The 26,663-nt window shown below is 49.2% G+C and overlaps 1 protein-coding gene across 1 annotated transcript; it reads left to right on the forward strand.

Annotated features, from left to right (window-relative positions):
• Nucleotides 1–1,264: 1,264 nt before the first annotated feature.
• Nucleotides 1,265–26,663, forward strand: FAM168A (family with sequence similarity 168 member A). Its single transcript, XM_053456663.1, has 9 exons — nt 1,265–1,329; nt 9,752–9,899; nt 14,256–14,343; nt 22,117–22,197; nt 23,545–23,670; nt 24,170–24,312; nt 25,306–25,480; nt 25,932–26,062; nt 26,540–26,663. Exons 3-8 carry the CDS (start codon nt 14,274–14,276, stop codon nt 26,042–26,044), a joined length of 708 nt encoding a protein of 235 aa, XP_053312638.1. The 5' UTR covers nt 1,265–1,329; nt 9,752–9,899; nt 14,256–14,273; the 3' UTR covers nt 26,045–26,062; nt 26,540–26,663.

Consider the following 26,663-nt stretch of genomic DNA (forward strand, 5'->3'; position numbering starts at 1 on the left):
CGATGGAAAATAGCAAAGGTTCGACATGCCAAGGACAGTTCTGGCCTATCAGAGGGTGGCAGATAAATGGAACAGACTCCCAGCAGAAGTGGTAGAGGGTAATACAGTGAGGGTATAAAACATGCATGGGATAGACATACGGCTCCTGAATCTAAGACGAGACCAACGACTGATTAAGGTTTGAGTCGTTACAGCAGGAGAAACGGGCATGCAAGACAGGGGCCGAACGGGGCCGATCTGCTGGCACGTGCTATATCTCTATCCTGTTCCGGTCACAGGGCCAGTAATATTACCCCCTCCGATCGTCAGATGGGGGCGTGAAGCGGATGGTATTTGCACCTTGCAGCACACCTCGTGCTCCAGTTTGGTCAGCAATAAGGCTGACAAACATTCCTCCATTTTTGCCCTTTTGTGTGGCATTTAATATACCCCGGGCTGTGTCACCGGACAACACACTTAAAGTGACGCTCCAGCCACAACATACATGTTATTGCATACGGCAGCTGCATGGTCCCTTTACATTTTCATGCCGTTGCTTTTGTAAATGCAGAAGTCCGGCTGCCCGCTCGTTCTCTCTGACAGGCTGTCCAAGAATGAAGACCAAGTGCCATCCGAGTGCTGGCTATATACAGTCAGGGGTCAGAATACAAGCGGCATACGCCATATGATTTATGTAGAAAAACAAATGGTTTCTGCAGGTACTAGAGTGTGGAGGAGCTGCCCAGAGGCATACATATTCAGATCAGAGGCCGGCATGCTGTGAAAAAGTAATTGTCCTCCTGGTGAGCCTCCTGTCAGTCGTCGACTCCGTGTGTCCCATTGAGTGTCTCCCTAATAGTGTCCTGATTCCCCTTCTACCCTTACTAGTCAGGGCTAGTCACAGTTAACTCCAGTCAGTCAGCCAGTACCCCCCCCAGTACACCCTCAGTCAGTCGGTCCGTGTGCCCTCTGTACGCTCTATGTCAGTCGGTCAGTACCCCCCCTCCCGGTACACCCTCGGCCAACCTCATACAGTCGGTCGGTCGGTATTCCCCCCCCAGTACACCCTCAGTCAGTCAGCCAATCTGTGTCCCCTGTGTACACTCTAACTCAGTCGGTCAGTGTCCCCACAGTACATCCTCAGTCTGTCAGAATCCCCTCCTCCTAAGTCAGTCAGGGCTAGTAATGGTGTCTCCTCATTCAGTCAGTCATGAGGGGATGGCGGAGGTGACGTCATGGTGACAGAACCTTCCCGCCTCCCCGTGACTCCGCCTACCGCATCCCTCACAGACAGACAGAGCTCCTGACACAGGCTGTATCCTCGTCTGATCCGCACTGAGGCCCGACCCGGTGAGTGAGTCCCGCGGGGAGGGCACGGGGCGATAGCGGCTTGGGACACGCGGGATGGCGGTGCGGGGAGAGCGGCCGGGAGCACCGCGCGATATAGAGAGGAAAAGGAAAGCGGCACTGGGGGGCAAACCGAGGGGGATGTGCGGTCGTTGTGTAATAACAAATCGGCAGAACATTGGGGGAAGGGCGGTACCAGCTGCCTGCAGTCAGGCCGGCGGGATGCTGCGGATCCGGTTACTGACAGTCGGTGTGTGTTTGCGAGATAACGGAGACGGGATGCTCGGGATGCACTATTGTGCCTGACGGGGAGGAGCCACGGGTCAGAATACCCTGCTGGGGGAGGGGCGACGCCATGCATTGAGGTAGCGGTGTCTGGGGCTGATGGGAGACTGTAGTGGCGGGGCGGAGCCAGGGTATTCCATACTGTAGTGGTGGGGCGGAGCCAAGGTATAGAATACTGTAGTGGGGAGGATCCAGGGTATAGAATACTGTAGTGGGGGGCAGGATTCAGGGTGTAGAATACTGTAGTGGGGGGCAGGATTCAGGGTGTAGAATACTGTAGTGGGTGGGGGGCAGGATTCAGGGTGTAGAATACTGTAGTGGGGGGGGTCCAGGGTATAGAATACTGTAGTGGGGGGCAGGATTCAGGGTGTAGAATACTGTAGTGGGGGGCAGGATTCAGGGTGTAGACTACTGTAGTGGGGTCAGGATTCAGGGTGAAGAATACTGTAGTGGGTGGGCAGGATTTAGGGTGTAGAATACTGTAGTGGGGGGCAGGATTTAGGGTGTAGAATACTGTAGTGGGGGCAGGATTTAGGGTGTAGAATACTGTAGTGGGGCGCAGGATTCAGGGTGTAGAGTACTGTAGTGGGGGGCAGGATTCTGGGTGTAGAATAGTGGGGGGGCAGGATTTAGGGCGTAGAATACTGTAGTGGGGGGCAGGATTCAGGGTGTAGAATACTGTAGTGGGGGGCAGGATTCAGGGTGTAGAATACTGTAGTGGGGGGCAGGATTCAGGGTGTAGAATACTGTAGTGGGGGGGCAGGATTCAGGGTGTAGAATACTGTAGTGTGTGTGGGGGAATCCAGGGTGTAGAATACTGTAGTGGGGGGCAGGATTCAGGGTGTAGAGTACTGTAGTGGGGGGCAGAATTCAGGGTGTAGAATAGTGGGGGGGGCAGGTTTCAGGGTGTAGAATACTGTAGTGGGGGGGCAGAATTCAGGGTGTAGAATACTGTAGTGGGGGGGCAGGATTCAGGGTGTAGAATACTGTAGTGGGGGGGCAGGATTCAGGGTGTAGAATACTGTAGTGGGGGGCAGGATTTAGGGTGTAGAATACTGTAGTGGGGGGCAGGATTCAGGGTGTAGACTACTGTAGTGGGGTCAGGATTCAGGGTGAAGAATACTGTAGTGGGTGGGCAGGATTTAGGGTGTAGAATACTGTAGTGGGGGCAGGATTTAGGGTGTAGAATACTGTAGTGGGGGCAGGATTTAGGGTGTAGAATACTGTAGTGGGGCGCAGGATTCAGGGTGTAGAGTACTGTAGTGGGGGGCAGGATTCTGGGTGTAGAATAGTGGGGGGGCAGGATTTAGGGTGTAGAATACTGTAGTGGGGGGCAGGATTCAGGGTGTAGAATACTGTAGTGGGGGGCAGGATTCAGGGTGTAGAATACTGTAGTGGGGGGGCAGGATTCAGGGTGTAGAATACTGTAGTGTGTGGGGGGGAATCCAGGGTGTAGAATACTGTAGTGGGGGGGCAGGATTCAGGTAAGTACTGTAGTGGGGGGCAGAATTCAGGGTGTAGAATAGTGGGGGGGGGGCAGAATTCAGGGTGTAGAATAGTGGTGGGGGCAGGTTTCAGGGTGTAGAATACTGTAGTGGGGGGGGCAGAATTCAGGGTGTAGAATACTGTAGTGGGGGGGCAGGATTCAGGGTGTAGAATACTGTAGTGGGGGGCAGGATTCAGGGTGTAGAATACTGTAGTGGGGGGCAGGATTCAGGGTATAGAATACTGTAGTGGGGGGCAGGATTCAGGGTGTAGAATACTGTAGTATTCAGGATGTAGAATAGTGTAGAATAGTGTAGTATGTAGAATACTGTAGTGGGGGGGCAGGATTCAGGGTGTAGAATACTGTAGTGGGTGGGCAGGATTTAGGGTGTAGAATACTGTAGTGGGGGGCAGGATTTAGGGTGTAGAATACTGTAGTGGGGGCAGGATTCAGGGTGTAGAATAGTGGGGGGGCAGGATTTAGGGTGTAGAATACTGTAGTGGGGGGCAGGATTCAGGGTGTAGAATACTGTAGTGGGGGGCAGGATTCAGGGTGTAGAATACTGTAGTGTGTGTGTGTGGGGGGAATCCAGGGTGTAGAATACTGTAGTGGGGGGCAGGATTCAGGGTGTAGAATACTGTAGTGGGGGGCAGGATTCAGGGTGTAGAATACTGTAGTGGGGGGGCAGGATTCAGGGTGTAGAATACTGTAGTGGGGGGCAGGATTTAGGGTGTAGAATACTGTAGTGGGGCAGGATTTAGGGTGTAGAATACTGTAGTGGGGGGCAGGATTCAGGGTGTAGAGTACTGTAGTGGGGGGCAGGATTCAGAGTGTAGAATAGTGGGTGGGCAGGATTCAGGGTGTAGAATACTGTAGTGGGGGCAGGATTCAGGGTGTAGAATACTGTAGTGGGGGGCAGGATTCAGGGTGTAGAATACTGTAGTGGGGGGGCAGGATTTAGGGTGTAGAATACTGTAGTGTGTGTGGGGGGGAATCCAGGGTGTAGAATACTGTAGTGGGGGGGCAGGATTTAGGGTGTAGAATACTGTAGTGGGGGGGCAGGATTCAGGGTGTAGAGTACTGTAGTGGGGGGCAGAACTCAGGGTGTAGAATAGTGGGGGGGGGCAGGTTTCAGGGTGTAGAATACTGTAGTGGGGGGGCAGGTTTCAGGGTGTAGAATACTGTAGTGGGGGGGCAGAATTCAGGGTGTAGAATACTGTAGTGGGGGGGCAGAATTCAGGGTGTAGAATACTGTAGTGGGGGGCAGGATTCAGGGTGTAGAATACTGTAGTGGGGGGGCAGGATTCAGGGTGTAGAATACTGTAGTGGGGGGGCAGGATTCAGGGTGTAGAATACTGTAGTGGGGGGGCAGGATTCAGGGTGTAGAATACTGTAGTGGGGGGCAGGATTCAGGGTGTAGAATACTGTAGTGGGGGGGCAGGATTCAGGGTGTAGAATACTGTAGTGGGGGGCAGGATTCAGGGTGTAGAATACTGTAGTGGGGGCAGGATTCAGGGTGTAGAATACTGTAGTGGGGGGCAGGATTCAGGGTGTAGAATACTGTAGTGGGGGGCAGGATTCAGGGTGTAGAATACTGTAGTGGGGGGGCAGGATTCAGGGTGTAGAATACTGTAGTGTGTGTGGGGGAATCCAGGGTGTAGAATACTGTAGTGGGGGGGGTGGAATCCAGGGTGTAGAATACTGTAGTGGGGGGGGTGAGGCCAGGGTGTAGACTACAGTAGTGGGGGGGGGCAAGGTATAGACTAAAGTAGTGGGAGGGGAGGAGGAGCCAGGGTTCAGACATGGTGTAGTGGGGGAGGGGAGAAGGAGCCAGGGTACAGACATGGTGTAGTCGGGGAGGGGAGGAGGAGCCACGGTACAGACATGGTGTGGGGGGAGGGGAGGAGGAGCCAGGGTTCAGACATGGTGTAGTGGGGGAGGGGAGGAGGAGCCAGGGTACAAACATAGTGTAGTGGGGGAGGGGAGGAGGAGCCAGGGTACAGACGTGTGGGGGAGGGGAGGAGGAGCCAGGGTACAGACATGGTGTAGTGGGGGAGGGGAGGAGCCTGGGTACAGATATGGTGTAGTGGGGGGAGGGGCGGAGCCTGGGTACATATATGGGGGAGGGGGGAGGAGCCTGGGTACAGATATGGTGTAGTGGGGGGAGGGGAGGAGCCTGGGTACAAATATGGTGGAGGGGGAGGAGCCTGGGTACCGATATGGTGTGGAGGGGGGAGGAGCCTGGGTACAGATATGGTGTAGTGAGGGGAGGAGGAGCCAGGGTACAGAAATGCTGTAGTGGGGGCAGGGGAGGAGGAGCCAGGGTACAGATATGCTGTAGCGGGGGGTGGAGCCAGGGTACAGATATGCTATGTGTGTAGTTTCTATGGCAACACAACCTATCAGTCCTTTCTGTTGTGAGAAACGTGACTGCATTAACGTGCGCATGATGGCTGGATTGTCAGGGGCGGTCTTGACGATCTCAGCTTTAACGTGATGTTTACATTTATATGAGAGACTTGCATACATAATGATGCTGGAACGCAGACCTGGACTGGCCCCCTGGTACCCCAGGCAGATGCCATCGGGGACCCCACTCCAGAGACAGCTGAGGGGGAACGCCGACTGGGGGGGAATGCAGGGAGATGCAGAAGCAAAGCCGTAACGTAGCGATCAGATACATTAAAGCGCACACGATGACTGGAGTGTCCCTTTAAATCTGCTCCGTATGCCTCATCCTTCCGTCTTTCTATCTCATCGGTGGGGGTTTATTAGCTAAACGCAGTTTTTTGTGAAAGATGACATCAGAAAGAAAATATTCATCACCGGAGCTTTATGCATAGAAAAAGAACATTATATGAATAAGCATTTTTAAAGGGCCACCGTAGGCATATTTGGGGCATTTTTTTTTTGGCCAGTGTCCCATGGTCCCTCAGCATTGGAATCTTCCAATCAGCCCAAACAGGAAGTTGTGCCGCACTTCCTGTTCTGCACCTGCACAGATTGATATGTATTATACAGGTATGAGAAGGTCATGAGTAATCTGGAACCTTGAGTAGGATGACCTAGAACATGGAGTGAATATCAATGTTTGTTTGTCGTCCAGTCATAACTGAGAGGGCCGGACGGGGGCCGCCAAAAGCCAGTGGCCCAATGGGCGTTTGCCCAGCGTGCCAGATGGCCGGTCCGGGCCAGGCCGCTGTGAAGTCGGCTTCCAAGGCCCCCCCGAGATAACGGATCTGCCTTTTAACTGGCCCACTGACCCGAGGCTGCTGCCCACTGGACCGGATGCATCAATAAAGGGTACAGGGGCACTATTGTTATTTATTGTTTTATATAGCGCCATCATATTCCACAGCGCTGTACAATGGGCACCAATGAATCAATGGGTAGCAGACCTTGTCTCCCTTATCCTGAGTAAATGATAGACGTGGCAGGAACGTCCGATGAAGCCCGGGGTACCTGTTTCTGTAATCTCGTGAAAAGGAGACTTGAGAGCCTACCTCCTGCTGACAAACGAGCAGCAGACCGCTGTGGCGCACGAGAAATTGCAGCCTGCTTTGTGAATGAAGACATGGCTCATGTTTTTTTTTTTTCGTCCTGCATCTCCGGAGTCTTTGTGCGCATCGGGCGCGTGGGAGGCCGCGTCGCACCAATTAATCGCATTCTTTTTATAGCTTTTTTTTTTTTTTTTTCTTTTTTAAATGCGATCCCGTTATGTGTGAAGGACGCTCTGTTCCAGATTATTGCAGATCTGAATTCATGTGAAGCCGATCCCCAGACACGGCCCTGACCTTCCCGGAGACGGCTTTAACCTTTAATGTCCGGATTCAGCAGCCGTGTGCCCGCGGCGGCCCCGGTAACCGGGCCTGTTATATATATATATATATTTATCTATATAATTCTACAGCAGGTGTAGCGGGTACGGCTGATTGATTCATCAAACAAGGTATTCTCCCCCTTCCGTAAAATGCCGGACCCCATAATATATATATGGTGACCCCCAAAGCATCTCATCATCCTGTATGTCTAAGCTTAAGGGGTATAGATTCTTTCTTCGTTCTACTTGCGGTTCTCTGCGCTCTGTTCTAGAATAACGGATGTTCTGTGCTGTCTGGAAGGGTTATTAAGGGACAGTTCAATGTCACGGGGAGCCGCTCCAAAGAATAGCGCGTGTTAAAGTACTTTGTGAGTATGACGATTGGCCCGTTTAAACCAATGGGAGCTGCTGAGCCGTCGATTGAACCAGGCCAGGTAAACCACGTGGGCCCCCCCATTTAGCCTGGGGGGGGCAAATGCGTATGGGGGGTATTCATGCCTTTGCAACAACGACATGAAAATTTAAAGGGACCACACAGCTGTCATATGCTTTAAAGCAGGTATGATGGCTCGATGCCCCTTTTAACCATTTTAGTTAACCATTTGTTGTTCTGCATTGCCCCTCTCCCCTATTTAACTCTGATTTAGGGTTAACTCCGTGTGAGCTGGTGGCTCGTGTCATTCCGTAGTAGATGCACCGGATATCCGTATGCCGCAGGCAGCTGCGCTTAGTAGACAATGCACTGCAGGGAAAGGGTTAATTGAAATGGCAAATATATTGGTGCGATCTTCTTGCTGTCCTACACAAGCCCATAAGCGGTGTACAGCGAGGCTGCTCCATTTATCTACCACCCTCTCATTAAAGTAAAAATAATGCGAATCCCCTAGGGCTGGTCCAATGGCCTGTTATCATTAAATAATTAAAATAATAATACAAATAAACGATCTTTCTGAGGTTTTACTGCTCGCTGCAAATACTCTTAAGAATCTCAATGGAAATCAATTCAGCGATTCTGAAGCAGTTAACCCCCGAAGCGCCGGCGCTCTCGGCCCCCCCGACGCGTGCGCTCTCCCGGAGATTCTCCCGACGCGTGCCGCTGCTTGCCGGAGATCGCTTTCATGTAATCGCTTGTGTCATCAAGTCCTCGCAGCCGGCTTGCAGGTGCAAAGCAAGCGACGGCTGCGATTCTTTTTCCTGCAGTCACCTTGAACGCCCTTTTGTGGTTGGCGTGTGGAGCTTTTTTGGTGGAAATTCTTGTTTTTTGGGGGGGTTTTATGTTATTTTTTCTGCCGCCTGTTACAAGGCAATGATTGTATACGTGTGAACCTTCTCGGTGTGATCGGAAGGCTTAGATTTCGTCGGCTTCCTTTCTCTGCCGTCGTCTGCGTTTGGTTCCTCTGACGCCCCGTAGCCCGGTCTCCCAGGGCCTCCTTTATTTCCGGCGGCATGCTGGGATGTCCCCCCTGTTTTCTGCGGAGGTTATATTTTTTGATGCATGCTTATCTAACTCCAGTAACTAAGGCATGCCGGCACCAGTTTGCATGCAGGAATGTGCATTGGGGTCCATGGTAACTGTGTCTAAATCGACTCTCCAGCCGTTATATGCACTTTAATACATGTGACCCCTTTAAATGTTCATGGTGCCCACCTTAAAACTACACAGGGGGGGGTTCTACAGAATCCCCCATATGCATTTGCCCCCTTTCATACACCCCCAGCTAGTCTCCGTGCGCCTGTCGGCTCCAGCAACAGCTCGGCGACCGCCATGTTCAGACCCCCACGCACATGCATGCCAAGTACCCGAAGCCCCCCCCGCCGTTGAATTCAATGGGAGCTCCTTCCTAATACTACTTGGTTGCTTCAGCCAATTAGTGGCGTGAAACGTCAGACCATGGGGCGGGGCCTCTGCCACAGCAGGGCTGCAGCTTCCATCTCGAGCATTCTTCTATACCATAAACCGTGATTGTAGTTTTTGAGGCCGGACCCCAAACCCCTCTCTATTATATTTACATATTATAATTCGATCATTTTTAATTATATATATATATTGCAGTAGCAGGAAAAAATAACATTTTATTTTTAGAAAGTGTCATATTTTTTTCTTGGCAGTAATAAATGTTTTTATATAAAGATTTTATGGCTCGAGGGATTCTCATTATGAAGCCCATCAATCATGTGGATTTTAAGGCGGGCTCGTTGTCTGCCGGCCGCGTGATTTGTGCTTCGGGACCCGGCTGGGCGGCCGTGCGTTCTGCCCTGAATCGGGTATTTACGATTATCTTTTATATATATTTCTGATCGCGCGTTGAGGATGCGATCCGGCGGCAGGAAAAACATTGCGTGCCTTAAGAGCATTGAAATCCATTAACAGAAGGACGTGTTCTGCGGCAGCGAGCGGGGGGGGGGGCTGAGACGCGCTTATCTATTCCTACCTCACTGCCGGCAGCTCCTTAGGATTGCTGTCCTGCTTGAAGAGAGGTGCAGTGATGCGGGGGGGATAGATAAATGTAAAGGCAAGAGGTAGACGGTCAGATTAGGTCTTAGTTGGCATGTAAGGATGTTTTATTTTACTGAGAGGGTGGTAGATAAGTGGAACAGCCTCCCAGCAGAAGTGGTAGAGGGTAATACAGTGAGGGGATTAAACATGCATGGGATAGACATACGGCTCCTGAATCTAAGACGTGGCTTTTGTAGAGATTAAAGTGTTGGGGTATATATATATATATATATGGTACGCGCTGTGTATAGATGGGTATACGGAAGCTCGCGTATGCTATATAGGACGCTGGTAAATAATGTTGTTATATGTTGTTATCTTTTCTTTTCCTCCCCAGAATCCGAGTTTCAGAGATCTGTACTCCTGCAATGACCTCGGCTTCAACGTTCTTCTAAACCCCTCGTGTTATCCTTCTGCTCGGCCCCTCGGAGATCCCTTCGTCTCGATCTGAGAAAATCCCCAGAAGGTTCAGTTGATTGAAAGAGGTAACGTGTTAATGTTGTTATTATTATTAATATTTTAGGCAAATACTTGATTCGGACGCTTCTGCTGGGAGTCTGTTCCACTTATCCACCACCCTCTCAGTAAAGTAAAAAGGCCTAATCTGACCCTGAAAAGTAAAAATGGAAAAACAAATAATTGCAATAATGTCAGCGTTTTTGGCATAGCTCAGGGCAGTGCAGATTTGAGCGGTAATCGGGTCGGTGTCTCGCTGGCTGTGATGGGAGTGATGCTATTCCGAGGAAACCCCTTTTTTGTACGTGGTACTCGGCTGAGTAAACCAGCGCCGTACCCCTGACACCCCGCCGCCGTCCTATCAAGCTCTGTTTCTTAAGCAGCCTTCCTATCACCCCCAGGCATCTGTAGCATATGGTCCTTGGTGCTGAGCTCAGCCCCTGCTGCGCACTCTGGTGCCGGATCAAGGAGTCTTTCCAGCAGCTGCCATCTGCGCTTGGCCATCGATCCGTTTCCACGGCTGCTTTCCCCCCACGTCCAGCCATTTTACCGCATTCAAATATATCCATTACTTAGGAAGGATACATTTCTCTGTGAGGCTTGTAGATAAATGGAACAGCCTCCCAGCAGAAGTGGTAGAGGGTAATACAGTGAGGGTATTAAACATGCATGAGACAGACATACGGCTTCTGAATCTAAGACGAGACCGACGACTGATTAGGGCAGGGGTGTCCGACCTGCGGCCCTCCAACTGCTGCAGGACTACATCTCCCATAATGCTCAGCAATGGGGCTGGCTGAGGAGTATGGGAAATGTAGTCCTGCAGCAACTGGAGGGCTGCAGGTTGGACACCCCTGGATTAGGGTTTGAGCAGGACGGGCCGAATGGGGGCCGATCTGCCGGTGGGGTTCTATGTTTCCGGTGCCGGATAATGTTTTTGCTGACTTGTTTTATGACCCAGTAACCAGCGGATTTCGATGTGTGTCTGAGATGTGTATATGTAGCGCCACCGTATTCTGCAGCGCTGTAGTTAGCCGGCAAATCTTAGGCTTTGCGTCAGCGTTGGTTGATGTTAGGAGCCGTGTAGTATTAACGGATGTTTAATGGGGAGGAATAATAATGACTGAGATTAGAGATGATCGGCGGCCTGTTTTTATACTGAATTGTAGCTCCAGTAATTCAATGATTTAAATGCTACGTTGTAAGAGTCCGAGGGATCTTGGTAAGAAATCTGAACGCTGGTTAGGTTAAGACCCAATATCACCCTATTATTTATTATTATTATATTATTGCATATTTATATTGTTATTGTTGATGTTGATATGATTATTATTATTCCCGATATCAGTAGTAATAGTAGCAGAAGTAATAACCACGTCAGCCCCCCCCCATGGATGAACCTGTACGTCCTGGAATCCCCTCGGGGGAGGGGGGATTCATTTATTTTCATTTATTAAAAAAAAAAGAAAAGAAAAATCATCACTAAAAATAATTAAAATTAACAAAAAAGTGAGCTACATGATGTCATTTTTCATTCGCTTTTGTAGATGAGTAAAAGATTTTCAAGAAATTAAAAAAAAATCTTTGCCAAAAATTAGAAAATACACTGCCTTGCGTCCAGCCGCTAGGTGCAGACAGACGCTTGGGAGGTGTGGAGCCGGGTGCTTTGTTGCCCTTTCCAAGGCTCTCCCAATTTTGATGATAAATGTAAGGTTTTGTCTTTGTTGCAGAGCACGGCGCGTTCCTCTTATGTTTGGGAATAAATGTATGGATCCCGGCTCGTCTGCCTCCCACATCATCTGCTCGTATTACTCTTTTGTTGATCTCGTTCATTTTATATATATTTTTTTTTCTCACAACATGGGGCTAAAAATAAACAGCTGATCCAGGGCCCTTAAACATCGCTGGGTGTGTATGGGACACTAGACTGTCTCTTTAATGATTGGGGGTCTGTACGGGACACTAGACTGTCTCTTTAATGATTGGGGGGTCTGTATGGGACGCTAGACTGTCTCTTTAATGATTGGGGGTCTGTACGGGACACTAGACTGTCTCTTTAATGATTGGGGGGTCTGTATGGGACACTAGACTGTCTCTTTAATGATCGGGGGGTCTGTACGGGACACTAGACTGTCTCTTTAATGATTGGGGGTCTGTACGGGACACTAGACTGTCTCTTTAATGATTGGGGGGTCTGTATGGGACACTAGACTGTCTCTTTAATGATTGGGGGGTCTGTATGGGACGCTAGACTGTCTCTTTAATGATTGGGGGGTCTGTATGGGACACTAGACTGTCTGATGATCGGGGGGTCTGTATGGGACACTAGACTGTCTCTTTAATGATCCGGGGGTCTGTATGGGACACTAGACTGTCTCTTTAATGATCGGGGGGGTCTGTATGAGACACTAGACTGTCTGATGATCGGGGGGTCTGTATGGGACACTAGACTGTCTCTTTAATGATCCGGGGGTCTGTATGGGACACTAGACTGTCTCTTTAATGATCGGGGGGGTCTGTATGAGACACTAGACTGTCTGATGATCGGGGGGTCTGTATGGGACACTAGACTGTCTCTTTAATGATCGGGGGTCTGTACGGGACACTAGACTGTCTCTTTAATGATCGGGGGGTCTGTATGAGACACTAGACTGTCTCTTTAATGATCGGGGGGTCTGTATGAGACACTAGACTGTCTCTTTAGCGGTCGGGGTTCTGTATGGGGCACTAGACTGTCTCTTTAATGATCGGGGGGTCTGTATGGGACACTAGACTGTCTCTTTAATGATCGGGGGTCTGTACGGGACACTAGACTGTCTCTTTAATGATCGGGGGTCTGTACGGGACACTAGACTGTCTCTTTAATGATCGGGGGGTCTGTACGGGACACTAGACTGTCTCTTTAATGATTGGGGGGTCTGTATGGGACACTAGACTGTCTCTTTAATGATTGGGGGGTCTGTATGGGACACTAGACTGTCTCTTTAATGATTGGGGGGTCTGTATGGGACACTAGACTGTCTCTTTAATGATCGGGGGGTCTGTATGGGACACTAGACTGTCTCTTTAATGATTGGGGGGGTCTGTATCGGACACTAGACTGTCTCTTTAATGATCCGGGGGTCTGTATCGGACACTAGACTGTCTCTTTAATGATCGGGGGGGTCTGTATGAGACACTAGACTGATGATCGGGGGGTCTGTATGGGACACTAGACTGTCTCTTTAATGATCGGGGGGTCTGTATGGGACACTAGACTGTCTCTTTAATGATCGGGGGTCTGTACGGGACACTAGACTGTCTCTTTAATGATCGGGGGGTCTGTATGAGACACTAGACTGTCTCTTTAATGATCGGGGGGTCTGTATGAGACACTAGACTGTCTCTTTAATGATCGGGGGGTCTGTATGAGACACTAGACTGTCTCTTTAGCGGTCGGGGTTCTGTATGGGGCACTAGACTGTCTCTTTAATGATCGGGGGTCTGTACGGGACACTAGACTGTCTCTTTAATGATTGGGGGGGTCTGTATGGGACACTAGACTGTCTCTTTAATGATCGGGGGGTCTGTACGGGACACTAGACTGTCTCTTTAATGATTGGGGGGGTCTGTATGGGACACTAGACTGTCTCTTTAATGATCGGGGGGTCTGTATGGGACACTAGACTGTCTCTTTAATGATTGGGGGGTCTGTATGGGACACTAGACTGTCTCTTTAATGATTGGGGGGTCTGTATGGGACACTAGACTGTCTCTTTAATGATCGGGGGGTCTGTATGGGACACTAGACTGTCTCTTTAATGATTGGGGGGTCTGTATGGGACACTAGACTGTCTCTTTAATGATTGGGGGGTCTGTATGGGACACTAGACTGTCTCTTTAACGATCTCACTCGCATTCTGTTGCTCTCTGTCATCATGGCGATTTTGTTTTTTTACCTTTTATTTTTTTGGGAATGTTTTTTCCCCTAAAGCAGAAACACATGTGGAATGTAACGGGATGATGTCATCGCGCAGGTTACCGGAGGCCAGAGCAGCGGCCCTTCCTCAGGCCTCTCTCATATCCCAAGGGCCACATGAGAATTTGTGGTCGGATGTTTTGCACTCTTACCGTTTGCAACGTACTCCTCCGCGGCACAAACCTTTTTGGGATAAATATACAGAATATAAGGGCTCTGCGTATTTATACAGTTCCACAGGGACTCCCTGCAACGATGTAACCGCGGGGGGGGGTATTCCAGCCATCATATGCACATCGATGCCAAATATTTACATGATGATGTCACACACTGCGTCATGAGTGATGCAATCAGCGCAATATGATATAAAACGTTTGTGGGTCGCTTTACTGCCTTTGCGTTAATCTCACTGTTCCTTGCCTTTCAGATCTCTTCGTCTTCCGCAATGAATCCGGTTTACAGCCCTGTGCAGCCCGGGGCCCCCTACGGAAACCCCAAAAACATGGCCTACGCAGGTACGCTTTTCAGTCTGCTCTCTGCCGATAATAATTACCAGCAAAACCGCAAAGTGACAACTAACGGGTATGCAAAAAAAAAATATAATAATAATAATAATAATAAAGGAACGGGTGAAATGCATTGAGAAATCTCCAGGATCCGCCGTCCGGAGAGCCGGGAAGCCGACGTGGAACGTCCAGCTTTATTCATCGTACAGCTGATATCTCCGAAGATTATCACAACTCAATATATATTGAGTGTGTTTTATATTTTATTATTTTTAAATACACTTCCGTTCCAGAGTTTGGGGTCACTTAGAAATGTCCTTGTTTTTTCCCATTAAAATATCATGAAACGGATCAGAAATCCAGCGCAGACGGGGTTAATGTTCTAAATGACTATTGTAGCTGGAAACGGCTGATTATTAATGGAATCTCTTTAAAGGCGTACAGAATCCCTTTATCACTCCCATCACTCCTGTGTCCCAATGGCCCTTTATCACTCCCATCACTCCTGTGTCCCAATGGCCCTTTATCACTCCCATCACTCCTGTGTCCCAATGGCCCTTTATCACTCCCATCACTCCTGTGTCCCAATGGCCTTTTATCACTCCCATCACTCCTGTGTCCCAGCGGCCCTTTATCACTCCCATCACTCCTGTGCTCCAACGGCCCTTTATCACTCCCATCACTCCTGTGTCCCAATGGCCCTTTATCACTCCCATCACTCCTGTGTTCCAACGGCCCTTTATCACTCCCATCACTCCTGTGTCCCAATGGCCCTTTATCACTCCCATCACTCCTGTGTCCCAATGGCCCTTTATCACTCCCATCACTCCTGTGTTCCAATGGCCCTTTATCACTCCCATCACTCCTGTGTCCCAATGGCCCTTTATCACTCCCATCACTCCTGTGTCCCAATGGCATGTTGGATTCGCTGATCCGAGTTTAAGTTTTTTAAAGGCCGATCGGTGGTTAGAAGCCCTTTTTGCGATTGTTACAGCCAGAAATGTCCTTGTTTTTCATGAAAATATCTGAGTGACCTCACACTTTTATATGATGCCGGTGACCCCGTGGTTATTTACGCGCACAATTAAAATACTGGCCTTTCGCTATACGCATTGTGAGCGGTGACGCGAGGGGGATGATCTCCGCTGACCGTACTAAGCTGTCCAAGATCGCGTCTTTATCGGGGAATGAATTTAATGCGCAGTATCTGGCGCGCTTAGTTATAAGCGATGCGGACACTTAGAAGAATAACGGGCGAGCCGGTCTTTAAGAAACAATATTGATGACTTTGCAAGACGTTGCTTATACATGGGAAGTATTGTCGGGTTTTTTTATTATTTATTATTTTACCGGTTAATTAGCCAGGATTAACGGCCGCCCTGTTGTTGTGGGAGTTGTTATCGTTGATTAGCTTTTACAGACCGTTGTCACGTAAGCCCCTGTTAATGGCGTGGGGATAAAGGAATCCGATTCCGAAGAACCCCCCCCCTCGGATCCCTGCGAAGGGCTGCTAGGTAACCGTCGCCTCGGCGCGGGAGCCGGGGATCAATTCTGTCAATATTAGCCTGCGTTGGTATGTGGGGGTATCGGGGGGGCGCACTTCGGACGTCTCATAGTGACAGCTTAGGTCTGTATACGCAATCGAGCGTCCCGTTTGATATACGAGACCCCGGCGTGTTTAGCGCGGGAACGGCCGTGGCGGATCTTTATGATTCCCCGTCCTGCCGCATTGTCCTTGGGGTTCTCTGCGTAAGCCGCGCTCCTAGCGTGCGGGGGCCGGCTGTGTCTATAAAGCACTCTTACTTCTTCGCTTTATCACCAAAGGCCTGGATAGAATGTAAAGATGTCTTACTATACTTGGAGGGTGGTGGATAAGTGGAACAGCCTCCCAGCAGAAGTGGTAGAGGGTAATCCAGCGAGGGGATTAAACATGCATGGGATAGACGTACGGCTCCTGAATCTAAGACGAGACCAACGACTGATTAAGGTTTGAGTCTTTACAGCAGGAGAAATGGGTGGCTAGACGGGGGCCGGATGGGGCCGATCTGCCAACAGACTCTTTTTCTACGTCCCAATAACCCGGATAGAATCGTGTCCCTTGTTTGTTTTGTATATCCTATAATTAATATAAATCATCAGTCGGATTTTCCCAAGGCATCCGGATTCATTCAGCGCGTTGGATTTGTGTTTATTTGGTCGGGAAGGCATTGAAATTGTTGCCGGGCTCGGTGACAAAGGGGTTAAGCAGCGAGGAATCTGTCGGCTATTCTGGGTCCCTGCCAGCCCGGCGTCCTCGGGGGGGCGGGGCCAGAATCCTAATATCTCTGCGGCTCGGAATGATTTATTACATCGCCCGGTGACTTGGCAGCGGCGAAATAAATGAGATCCGAAAGGCTTCTCTCTGTGCCTCCTTCGCTGCTTCTGCCTTTTCCTGCCAAGGCCGGGTCCCTATTACTATATATTGATTTATACAGCGCCCCCATATGCCACAGCGCTGTACAAAGGGTAAACAGGACATGAGTGGGGCTTCACACAACGTTTTGTCTCATAGGAGCTTACAATCTAATGACAAACCGATCATTGATACTGCTGTAACGCTGCGGGGGCCGCTCTCTGGTGTATCTGTTAAAGGGGCTCTCCCGCCGTCTTTTATTCCTTTTATCAGATTAAGAATACATTTCAAAAACATATATCCTTATCATACTGCCTGTGGGGAACAATGGAATGGCTCGGTCTTAATCACCCAGCCGGACAGTGTTGGATTTAACCCTTTCGCTCCATGCTGAGTAGTGTTTCCGAGCTGGTTGCAGGCAGATCACATGCTGGTTTTTGGGAATTGCCCCGTGGGGTAGGTATTTCCCCTCCTCTGTCACACGGGGGGGGTCGCTATTATCCTCCAGTCTTATATCTGTTACCATAATAACCGGAGAAGCTGCAGCGGCAATCTGTGGAAAATTGTGTGAAAGCCATATCTTTATTCTATTTATAGTTTGTGTCCCCGTTACCTTGGAGACGCCGGTGACATGGAGCGCTCTGTATAAATGATCAAGCGCATTGTTTAGGTGACATAGTGTGTGTCGCATTAAACACTTTACAGATCTCTGGTCAGACCTCACCTAGGGTATTGGGGGCAGCTCTGGAGACCCCCATCTACAAAAGGATGCGGTAACATTGGAGAGAGTTCACAGGAGACGACTGGAATAGCGAACGGTTTGCAGGATAAAAATAATCCAAAAAGATTAATGGATCTTTGAATCTCCGGCTAGGAAGAGAGGAGGGAGCGAGGGGATAGAAGGGAGAGAGGAAGGAGCGAGGGGATGGAAGGGAGAGAGGAGAGAGCGAGGGGATGGAAGGAAGAGAGGAGAGAGCGAGGGGATGGAAGGGAGAGAGGAGAGAGCGAGGGGATGGAAGGGAGAGAGGAGAGAGCGAGGGGATGGAAGGAAGAGAGGAAGGAGCGAGGGGATGGAAGGAAGAGAGGAAGGAGCGAGGGGATGGAAGGGAGAGAGGAGAGAGCGAGGGGATGGAAGGAAGAGAGGAGAGAGCGAGGGGATGGAAGGGAGAGAGGAGAGAGCGAGGGGATGGAAGGAAGAGAGGAGAGAGCGAGGGGATGGAAGGAAGAGAGGAGGGAGCGAGGGGATGGAAGGGAGAGAGGAGAGAGCGAGGGGATGGAAGGGAGAGAGGAGGGAGCGAGGGGATGGAAGGGAGAGAGGAGGGAGCGAGGGGATGGAAGGGAGAGAGGAGGGAGCGAGGGGATGGAAGGGAGAGAGGAGGGAGCGAGGGGATGGAAGGGAGAGAGGAGGGAGCGAGGGGATGGAAGGGAGAGAGGAGGGAGCGAGGGGATGGAAGGGAGAGAGGAGGGAGCGAGGGGATGGAAGGGAGAGAGGAGGGAGCGAGGGGATGGAAGGGAGAGAGGAGGGAGCGAGGGGATGGAAGGGAGAGAGGAGGGAGCGAGGGGATGGAAGGGAGAGAGGAGGGAGCGAGGGGATGGAAGGGAGAGAGGAAGGAGCGAGGGGATGGAAGGGAGAGAGGAGGGGGTGGAAGGGAGAGAGGAGGGGGTGGAAGGGAGAGAGGAGAGGGTGGAAGGGAGAGAGGAGGGAGCGAGGCGGTGGGGTGGGAGAGATATTTAAATACATGAATACAAAGTACTGGAGGGAAGTTACAACAAGAGACGGGAATCTCACACTGGAGGTTATTATTTTGATCTCTAGTATTTGCAGTGTAATTTGCCCCAGCCGAGGGTAAAATGTCTGTTCAGAAGCAAACAAAGCTTGACCTTGAAACATTTTTTTTCAGGATCCATTATATTCCAAAGATTGCATTCGTTGCCGTGGCGATAAAACATCTTTTCACTCTTTTGAGACATATTTGCTCTTAAAGGAGCTGTTGGTAGATCCTGGGAGACATTCGCTTAATGGCGCGCCACGCCCTCTTGTTTGTCAGTCTGATCACCCGCTGTCGGTGGTCACCGGCTTCGATGTGTTGGTGTTTGGGGGGCTGCAACGCCGGCATTGATCTGAATGCCGAAAAGGAGGTTGTGACGTTCCCTTCCCGCGGTGCCGAGCGTCTTAGATTCAGGAGCCGTATGTCTATCCCATGCATGTTTAATACCCTCACTGTATTACCTTCTACCGCTTCTGCTGGGAGGAAGATCCACACCTCTACCACCCTCTCAGTAAAGTAAAATGTCCTTACATTCTATCTCCGCTTCTGACGCAATCCTCTCCCCAGCCTTGAAATGTTCTGCATACAGCAGCGTCTTGCGGTATAAATGGCTGCTTTCCCGACACTTCACCTTGGAGAGCACTAAAGGATGTTGAGCGCCCGCCCAGCATCTCCCCGAACCGGGACGCCGCCATTTATTATTATTCCTCATATCAGATTAAAAAGATTGTTTTTATAAATATCGCTCTGTTTTCTTTTTTACCCAAGTTGTAGTCCCCCCCCCAATATGTTTTCAGGCAGCTGCATATCAGCCGTTTGTATGATTCTCGCTCTGTTATCTGACCCCCGATCTACTACCCCCCCCCCCGACTCCTTATCATACTGCCTGTGGGGAACAATAGAACGGCTCGGTCTTAATCACCCAGACACTCTCTGACTAATGAAAGTCTATGGGGGGCGGACTTCATTAGCATCGCCATAAAGCGCCAGCTCAGTGCGGTGTTTGAGCCGGGAAAGTCACCCAAAATATCACATGACTGACAGCAACGGCGGCTCCAGGGCTGCAGATAAAGAGAGATTATTGGGGCAAAATGAGTTAAATCCAAAGCCGACATCCGAACCCGTTTCCTCTGGCTTGCTTGTCGTACCTGCGCGGCGCGGTGACTGCCAGACGGACGCCTCTTTTCTGCCAGCGTCAATTTGCAATTAGAGAGGAAACGTCTCAAAGCGACACGACTCTCGATAACCCTCGCTTGTCGGCAGCATTTATATGAAACAAGTACTTCCCTGCTGCAGCTGGCATCACAGGCCCATTATTAACACAATAGTTACGCTGGAAAAACGTCTATTGGCTTATAAAAACCAAAAAAAAAACAAACACATTCAGTATGAAATGTAATGATTTATCGGATTGGAATCGACGTCCCATAAAAGGGCTTTTATTTATTTTACATTTTTTTAATTTATAGAATCAAACTACGGTATTTTTTTATTCTTCATGGTCCAAAAAATGTATTTTATTATTTTTTTTAATGGCATTCTCTCTCTGGAAGAGGTTCATGTTCACAATATTTATTTTATTATATTCTAAAATTTTCATCTTTTATTTTGTATTAAATGTTTTTAAGATCCCCCTCCCCCCCTCCGATTATTGAGATTTTTATTATTTTTTTAATTAATTTTTTAAAATTTGGCTTAAATCAAACCAGGCCTTTAAGGGGACCGTATAGCAGCTTTAGCCTAACTACTTTTATATTCTTTAAACCTACAAAATGACTTTCCTTTGGGAGAAGCTGCAGCCTCCAGCTCAGTCCGATCTATCCCACCAATGATTGGCAGCATACATTCCCGTGGGACCCTGGAGCGGCACGGTGGTCTGTATCTCACGCGTCCGGACAGATTCTGCAGAGCCCCTCCATACGGGGACCCCATGAAAATGTAAAGGGGGGGGCGACGTGACCATCGCAGGGCTGGAGTTTCTTTAATCCCAGTCGGTGAGATGGACGTTTTTATCATCTTTTAAGCGAAGAGAATTACAAATGGAATTCTCTTTTTATCTGCCGAGTTATAAACGCTTTATTACGCCGCCTCACCCGGGGGGAGGGGGGGGAAACGGTTCTGTTCTGGAAGAGAATTGATAAGGAATTCCACCTGAGCTGTCGTTAAAGCGCCGGCCAGAGCGTCCCCGTAACTCCCGATATACTATAAGAGATGGGGGGGCCGGAGAAGGGTCAAATACATATAGGGGCACCGCATAGCCATCGTATTATTAAAGTGCACATGATGGCATGATAACCCCCCAGCGCTATATACAGTAATATAACCCCCAGTGCTGTATACAGTAATATAACCCCCAGTGCTGTATACAGTAATATAACCCCCCAGCGCTGTATACAGTAATATAACCCCCTCAGCGCTGTATACAGTAATATAACCCCCAGCGCTGTATACAGTAATATAACCCCCCAGCGCTGTATACAGTAATATAACCCCCCAGTGCAGATCTAGAGCTGCCGTTGCTGTCAGTCATGTGATATTTTGGGTGACTTTCCCGGCTCAAACACCACTCTGAGCTGACACTTTATGGCGATGCTAACGAAGTCTGTTCCTCCATAGAGTTTCATTAGTCAGAGAGTCCGGCTAGGTGATTAAGACTGAGCCATTCTATTGTATCCACAGGTAGTATGATAAGGATTCTGGGGGGAGGGGTTGTCTACTAGAATACAGTCAGATAACAGAGCGAGCTAATATGCAGCTGAAAACATATTTTGGGGCAAAAACTACAACTGGTTTATAAAACAAAACCCCCAAAAGACTAAAACTGGTAATAAAATGGTGGGAGATCCCCTTTAATGCAAACTCTAAACCGATCCTTCGCTTTTGCTCCACATATCTATTATCACATCATGTTCCCATGCGCTGCGGTGGCCCCTGGCCCCGAAAATGTAACCCAGCAGGGACAGCGACTTAAAACAGACTTGTAGCCGTTGCGCAGGGGGTTCAACTAAATGCGCATTAAATTCCCCGCTTACTTCCCTCACGGTCCGGGCCCCTCGGACCCCCGCGTGTGATCGTGTGTCACGTGTGATCGCATCTCTGGAGATATGACTTGAACACAGAATGTTCTGCCGCGTAGCCGCCTCGATGCGCTTATATCACCGATATTCTGCGCGAGAATTATTGGAGTTGTCATGGCAACCAGTTCCGTAATAAGGTTCTCAAAGGGGGCTTCCTGAGGAATGTATAAGGAGTGGGGGGGGGTTAGCAGATCGGGGCTCAGATATGGGAGATCCCGTTGGATGCACAGTTAATGCAGTGAGAGGACTTGGCGCTCCCTTTGACTCTGCGTTTAGTGATCAGCCCCGTCTGCCCGGCTCTTTTCCCCTGGCTGTGCGGCTCTGAGCCGCTCTCATCTGCCGTATTCATTGATCCGTCCGGTGGTCCCGTCTAAGGGCCGGAGACGTGCGGCTTCCTTAAAGGGCTTCTCGATACGGACCGGGTCTCGTTCCAGCCTCCAAAAATCCAAACGCTTTAACTCCCAGCCAGCCCCGCACCAGCGATCCCGACGCGTGCCGCATACCATATGTTCTGACGATCGTGATTTTTTGTCTTTGCCTCCAGGTTACCCGGCTGGATACCCCGCGGCCGCTCCTGCCTACAACCCCAACATGTATGCCACCAGCAGCCCAGGCTACGCCCCAGGTAAGAGAACCCTCTGCAACCCTCTGACCTTCAATGACCCCGAACGTCCGCAGCCGCCGGCTCTCCCGATGGGCATCTATAACGGCACCGGCGCTGTACCTGCCGCCTCCGCATAGGTTGCTGTTTTGGCGAGTGTCGGGACTCGGCCCCCGTTTCCGGGTCAATCTCACGGGGCGCCCACCTTTTATTTTGGCGGATTGTATGACGTTTGCTGCATCTGTGTTGTTTTCCATAGGTGGTAACGCAAGGGTTAATTTGCTCTCGTTTTTTTTTTTGTGGGTTTTCTAATTCATAAAAAGTCCAGCCGCGCTTCTGTAAATGGAGTGAAATTGCGATAAATCGGGGCTGGTAAGCGGCTGCGTCAGGCGGCTCCGGGCCCCGCGGGATAAATGTCACATTGTGACAGAAATGGGATTTCATCGCCGTCCTGACGAGCGGCCGCCCAGCGTGGGGCCCGGAAAAAATACCAGCCAGGAGAAGATGCCGGTCCAGATCCAGGAGCCGTATTGTGTGTTGGTAATACACACGGGGGGGGAGGGGGCTTCACGGGGTAAGAACACGCGATTGGCTCACGCAGCACTTTGGGCTGTTTAACCCCTTCAGTGCAATCGTATAAAAATTGTTCTAGCTCTAGATCTGAATGTACCAGCGGCGACGGCCATCTAAGCCCTTACATCAGGACTCGGCCCAGAAGCTTACAATCTAGACATCGCTAGATCCGCAAAACCGTACAACTGGATTTTATGAGAACAAGCGCTACGTCCGTCCGCAGAAATCGTCTGTTTCCGTTAAGTGCTTCTGTCCCATAATCAGCTGGGAGCTTCGTACAAATGGCCATAACTCCCAATACTCGGGTGAAACGGGTTCCGCCTCCCAGCGGAGGCTTTTAGCGCGTCCTGCGAACGCCCCGGCGACGGACGGGGAAGCGCGGCTGCCTTCTGAGCTGAACGCGGAGCCGGAGCTTATTCGAAGGACTTCTAATCGGGGCTCCGAGACGCTTCTGCCGAGAGACCTACGGGGGGCCGCTGGCTCCGCACCCGACGGGGGATGGGATTCACGCAGAGTCTGCTCCACACGGCCGTCAGCTGGTACCGTAAACACTCGGGCTTTGGACACGGGGGTATTTAATGTGTGGATTTACTAATACCCCAAAAACCTCCGCAATCTGTGTTTCCACCCCATCTGCATTCTGTACACCCCTCCCCCGCAACAATAATATAAAATATATAAAATATACAATGATCTGCGACCAAATGTATAAATCCAGTAATATATATCGGGCAATGCCCCCGTATATTAATATATATATTTATTATGTGTAAATGCCACTTTTTGTCTCGTTTAAAGCGACCCTTTTGATGAAACAAGCCTGGCCGCAGACGTCTTCATCTTGTGCCAACGAGGGCACCTTCCACCTCCCCGTGGACACCGGGACAGAGAATCGCACGTACCAGGCCTCCTCCGCCGCGTTCAGTAAGTGACGCCTTTTACTCCGTTACTTATTCCTGCGCGTAAATCGCCAAACGGCCGCAAACGTACGAAAAATAGCGGCGAGCCGATGAGTCCGTCGGCGGCCCCCACGCAGAGTTTGCAATTACGTTATATTCCGATTTTTAGTGTGACTGACGCTCTGTGCCGGCTGCTCTCCCGCTCTGTGCCGGCGGCTATGGAGGGCCGCATTCCCCTGCGCACCGTTAGCTCTCTCGGCAGCCATTAAAGAGGCCAATAGCAAAAAGGTAAAATACCGGCCAAGGGCATCTACAAGGAGATTGTTTTATTTGCCCCAGGACCTGGTAGGCGGACTCCAGCCCGGGGGCCGCAGAGGAATTAACAAACGTTTTTTCTCTCGTCTGCTTTCAAAGTGTTCTTCAGCGTGTTCTTCAGCAGTGGTGTTGATAGAGTTAATGTGCGAGTGCAGTTGCTCTTCGTATTTGGCTGTTAACCTTTTGTTTTTCCTCCCCTCTTGTCGTAGGGTACACTGCCGGGACTCCATATAAAGTCCCCCCAACTCAGAGCAACAGCGCACCTCCGCCCTATTCTCCATCCCCAAACCCTTACCAAACCGCAATGTATCCCATCAGAAGTGCCTACCCACAGCAGAACCTGTATGCCCAGGTACGTGGAGCCCCGGGCCCTCGGCCACGCACACTCAAACGCCCCACTATCCCTGCGCATGCACACAATTCATTTTTTTTTTTTAGTTCCCCCCAAAAAAAATTACCTGAAAGGGTTCCTACAAAAATCAACATCAAAAATATCCTTTAAAGTAACTAAAAAAAAAAATGAACCTAAAAATATTATCCTTTAAAGTAACTCGGAAAAACTACCAAAAAAATGAACCCAAAAATATTATCCTTTAAAGTAACTCGGAAAAAAAAAAATACCAAACAAATTATCCTTTAAAGTAACTCCGAAAAATACCCCAAAAAATTAACCTAAAAATATTATCCTTTAAAGTAACGCCAAAAAATTGTTTCTAAAAAAATAAAAAATACTAAAGCTAAAAAATAGTTAATTAAAAAATATTAACTTAAAAAAAAAAATCTAAAACAACTAAAATGTTGCCTCAAAATTGTTACTATAAAATTGTCCTAAAAAGAATATTTACCTAAAACAAGTATTTATGACTTACCTAAAATAACTTACCTTACAATATTTTCTAGTAAATATTAACCAAAAATATTTACCTTCTAGTTCTTAACCCCCCCAAAAAAAAGGTTTCCGAAAAATATGAAAAATTAACCTAAAAAACCCCAAAAATAGTTCCTATAAAATGACCGTCCTATAAACATTTACCAAAAAATAGTTCTTAAAACAATTAACCCCCCAAAAAGTTCCTAAAAAAATTTAGCTAAAAATGATTAATCAACGTGTGGGAATAGGGAATATGCCTGAAAAATCCGGAAAAGATCTCGCCCCCGGCAACCAACCCCTTTACGGAAACCTGGAAGTAAATATTGCCCCGACGTGGGGTTTGTTGACCCGTTCCTGGCTGGTGGCAGCTCTGCTGGGTTCTAGATCCGTTCTAGTAGTTGTGGCCCCTACAGTAGTTTATTATTATTATTATTTATTATCTTTATTAATATTTCTGTATATTTTTGTTTCTAGGGCGCCTACTACACACAGCCTGTTTACGCGGCCCAGCCACACGTTATTCACCATACCACGGTGGTCCAACCCAACAGCATTCCCTCCGCCATCTACCCGGCCCCAGTACCCGCTCCCAGAACTAACGGCGTGGCCATGGGCATGGTCGCCGGAACCACCATGGCAATGTCTGCAGGTGAGTCCACGAGCCTCCGCCCCGGGTGACTGAGCCAGGCTTTCTTTAAATTAAAAAAAAAATATATATATATATAATTAAAATGTAGGATTTAAAAAAAATAAAACCCAATATACATAGGTTTTTTTTTAAAAAAATGTAAAGGTCAAAGTCTTTTGTCTTGTGTTGAGTATTTATTTAGTTATTTATTTATTTTTTTTGCTTTTGTATTTTTTTTTCTAGTTTAGTTTTTTTTTGTGTGTGTTTTTTTGGGAATCCGTGAAAGAAGTTGTAACAAATCAGTGACTTATTATTTGATTATTCACTTACGAAAAAAGAACAGTGATTCCTATTCTTATGGAATGCTTAGAATTTGCTGATTATATTTTATTTTTAGTTTTTACTGCCGGTTAGTAACATCTCCTCCTCTCTGTCTGCTGTTATAAAGCCTCCTTCTTTGTCTCTGTTGCAGGTACCTTGCTGACTACCCCACAGCACACTGCAATAGGAGCGCATCCAGTCTCTGTGCCGACATACAGAGCCCAAGGAACGCCAACCTACAGCTACGTACCTCCCCACTGGTAAAGTCGCCGGCCTGTCCATGTAAGTAGCTCTCCCCACGGCGCTCCTGGCTCTCCGTGCGGCGCTCTTAGCTCTCCGTGCGGCACTCTTAGCTCTCCGTGCTGGGCTTTTAGCGGCCAATAACAGCTGAGGATAGACAAGCCAGAGACCTGTGTAGCCCTATGGGGACACCTTGTGGCTCCTTGGTGTTACTACTTTTATTGCAGGTGCTTAAAGGTCCGCTCCAGCCCTGTTGGTATATAAGCGGCGTTTCAGAGCCCGTTGTGCACCAAGCGCAGCAGCCTCCCAGCAGAGGTGGTGGAAGATAATAAAGTGAATACATTTCGAAATGCATGGGATAGCCATATGGCTCCTGAATCCACGACAGCATTAAGGATTGAGTCTTTACAGAAGGAAAAGCAGGCAGAGTAGATGGGCCTAGTGGCTCTGATCCATAGTCCGGTTCTATGTTTCTGTGTTATTACACATACATTTAGCGTGTTTGTTTTTCCCCCCCAGGTCTAGAGTCAAACATTGTATGCAACCTACTCGAGTCTTACTTCAGGTGCCGGAGCAACGCAACGCCTGCACCGACATTGTCTGCAAGAACAAAACAAGGAAACAAAAAAAAAAAAAAAAAAGT

The sequence above is a fragment of the Spea bombifrons genome, chromosome 2 (assembly GCF_027358695.1).
Source record: "Spea bombifrons isolate aSpeBom1 chromosome 2, aSpeBom1.2.pri, whole genome shotgun sequence".
Taxonomy (NCBI): domain Eukaryota; kingdom Metazoa; phylum Chordata; class Amphibia; order Anura; family Pelobatidae; genus Spea; species Spea bombifrons.

Bases quoted from the DNA above. Each gene is read 5' to 3' on its own strand.
- FAM168A (XM_053456663.1), top strand. From the start codon at position 14,274: ATGAATCCGGTTTACAGCCCTGTGCAGCCCGGGGCCCCCTACGGAAAC. The intron at 23,671-24,169 runs GTAAGTGACGCC...CTCTTGTCGTAG, and splicing joins GGCCTCCTCCGCCGCGTTCA to GGTACACTGCCGGGACTCCA. The intron at 25,481-25,931 runs GTGAGTCCACGA...TCTCTGTTGCAG, and splicing joins CACCATGGCAATGTCTGCAG to GTACCTTGCTGACTACCCCA.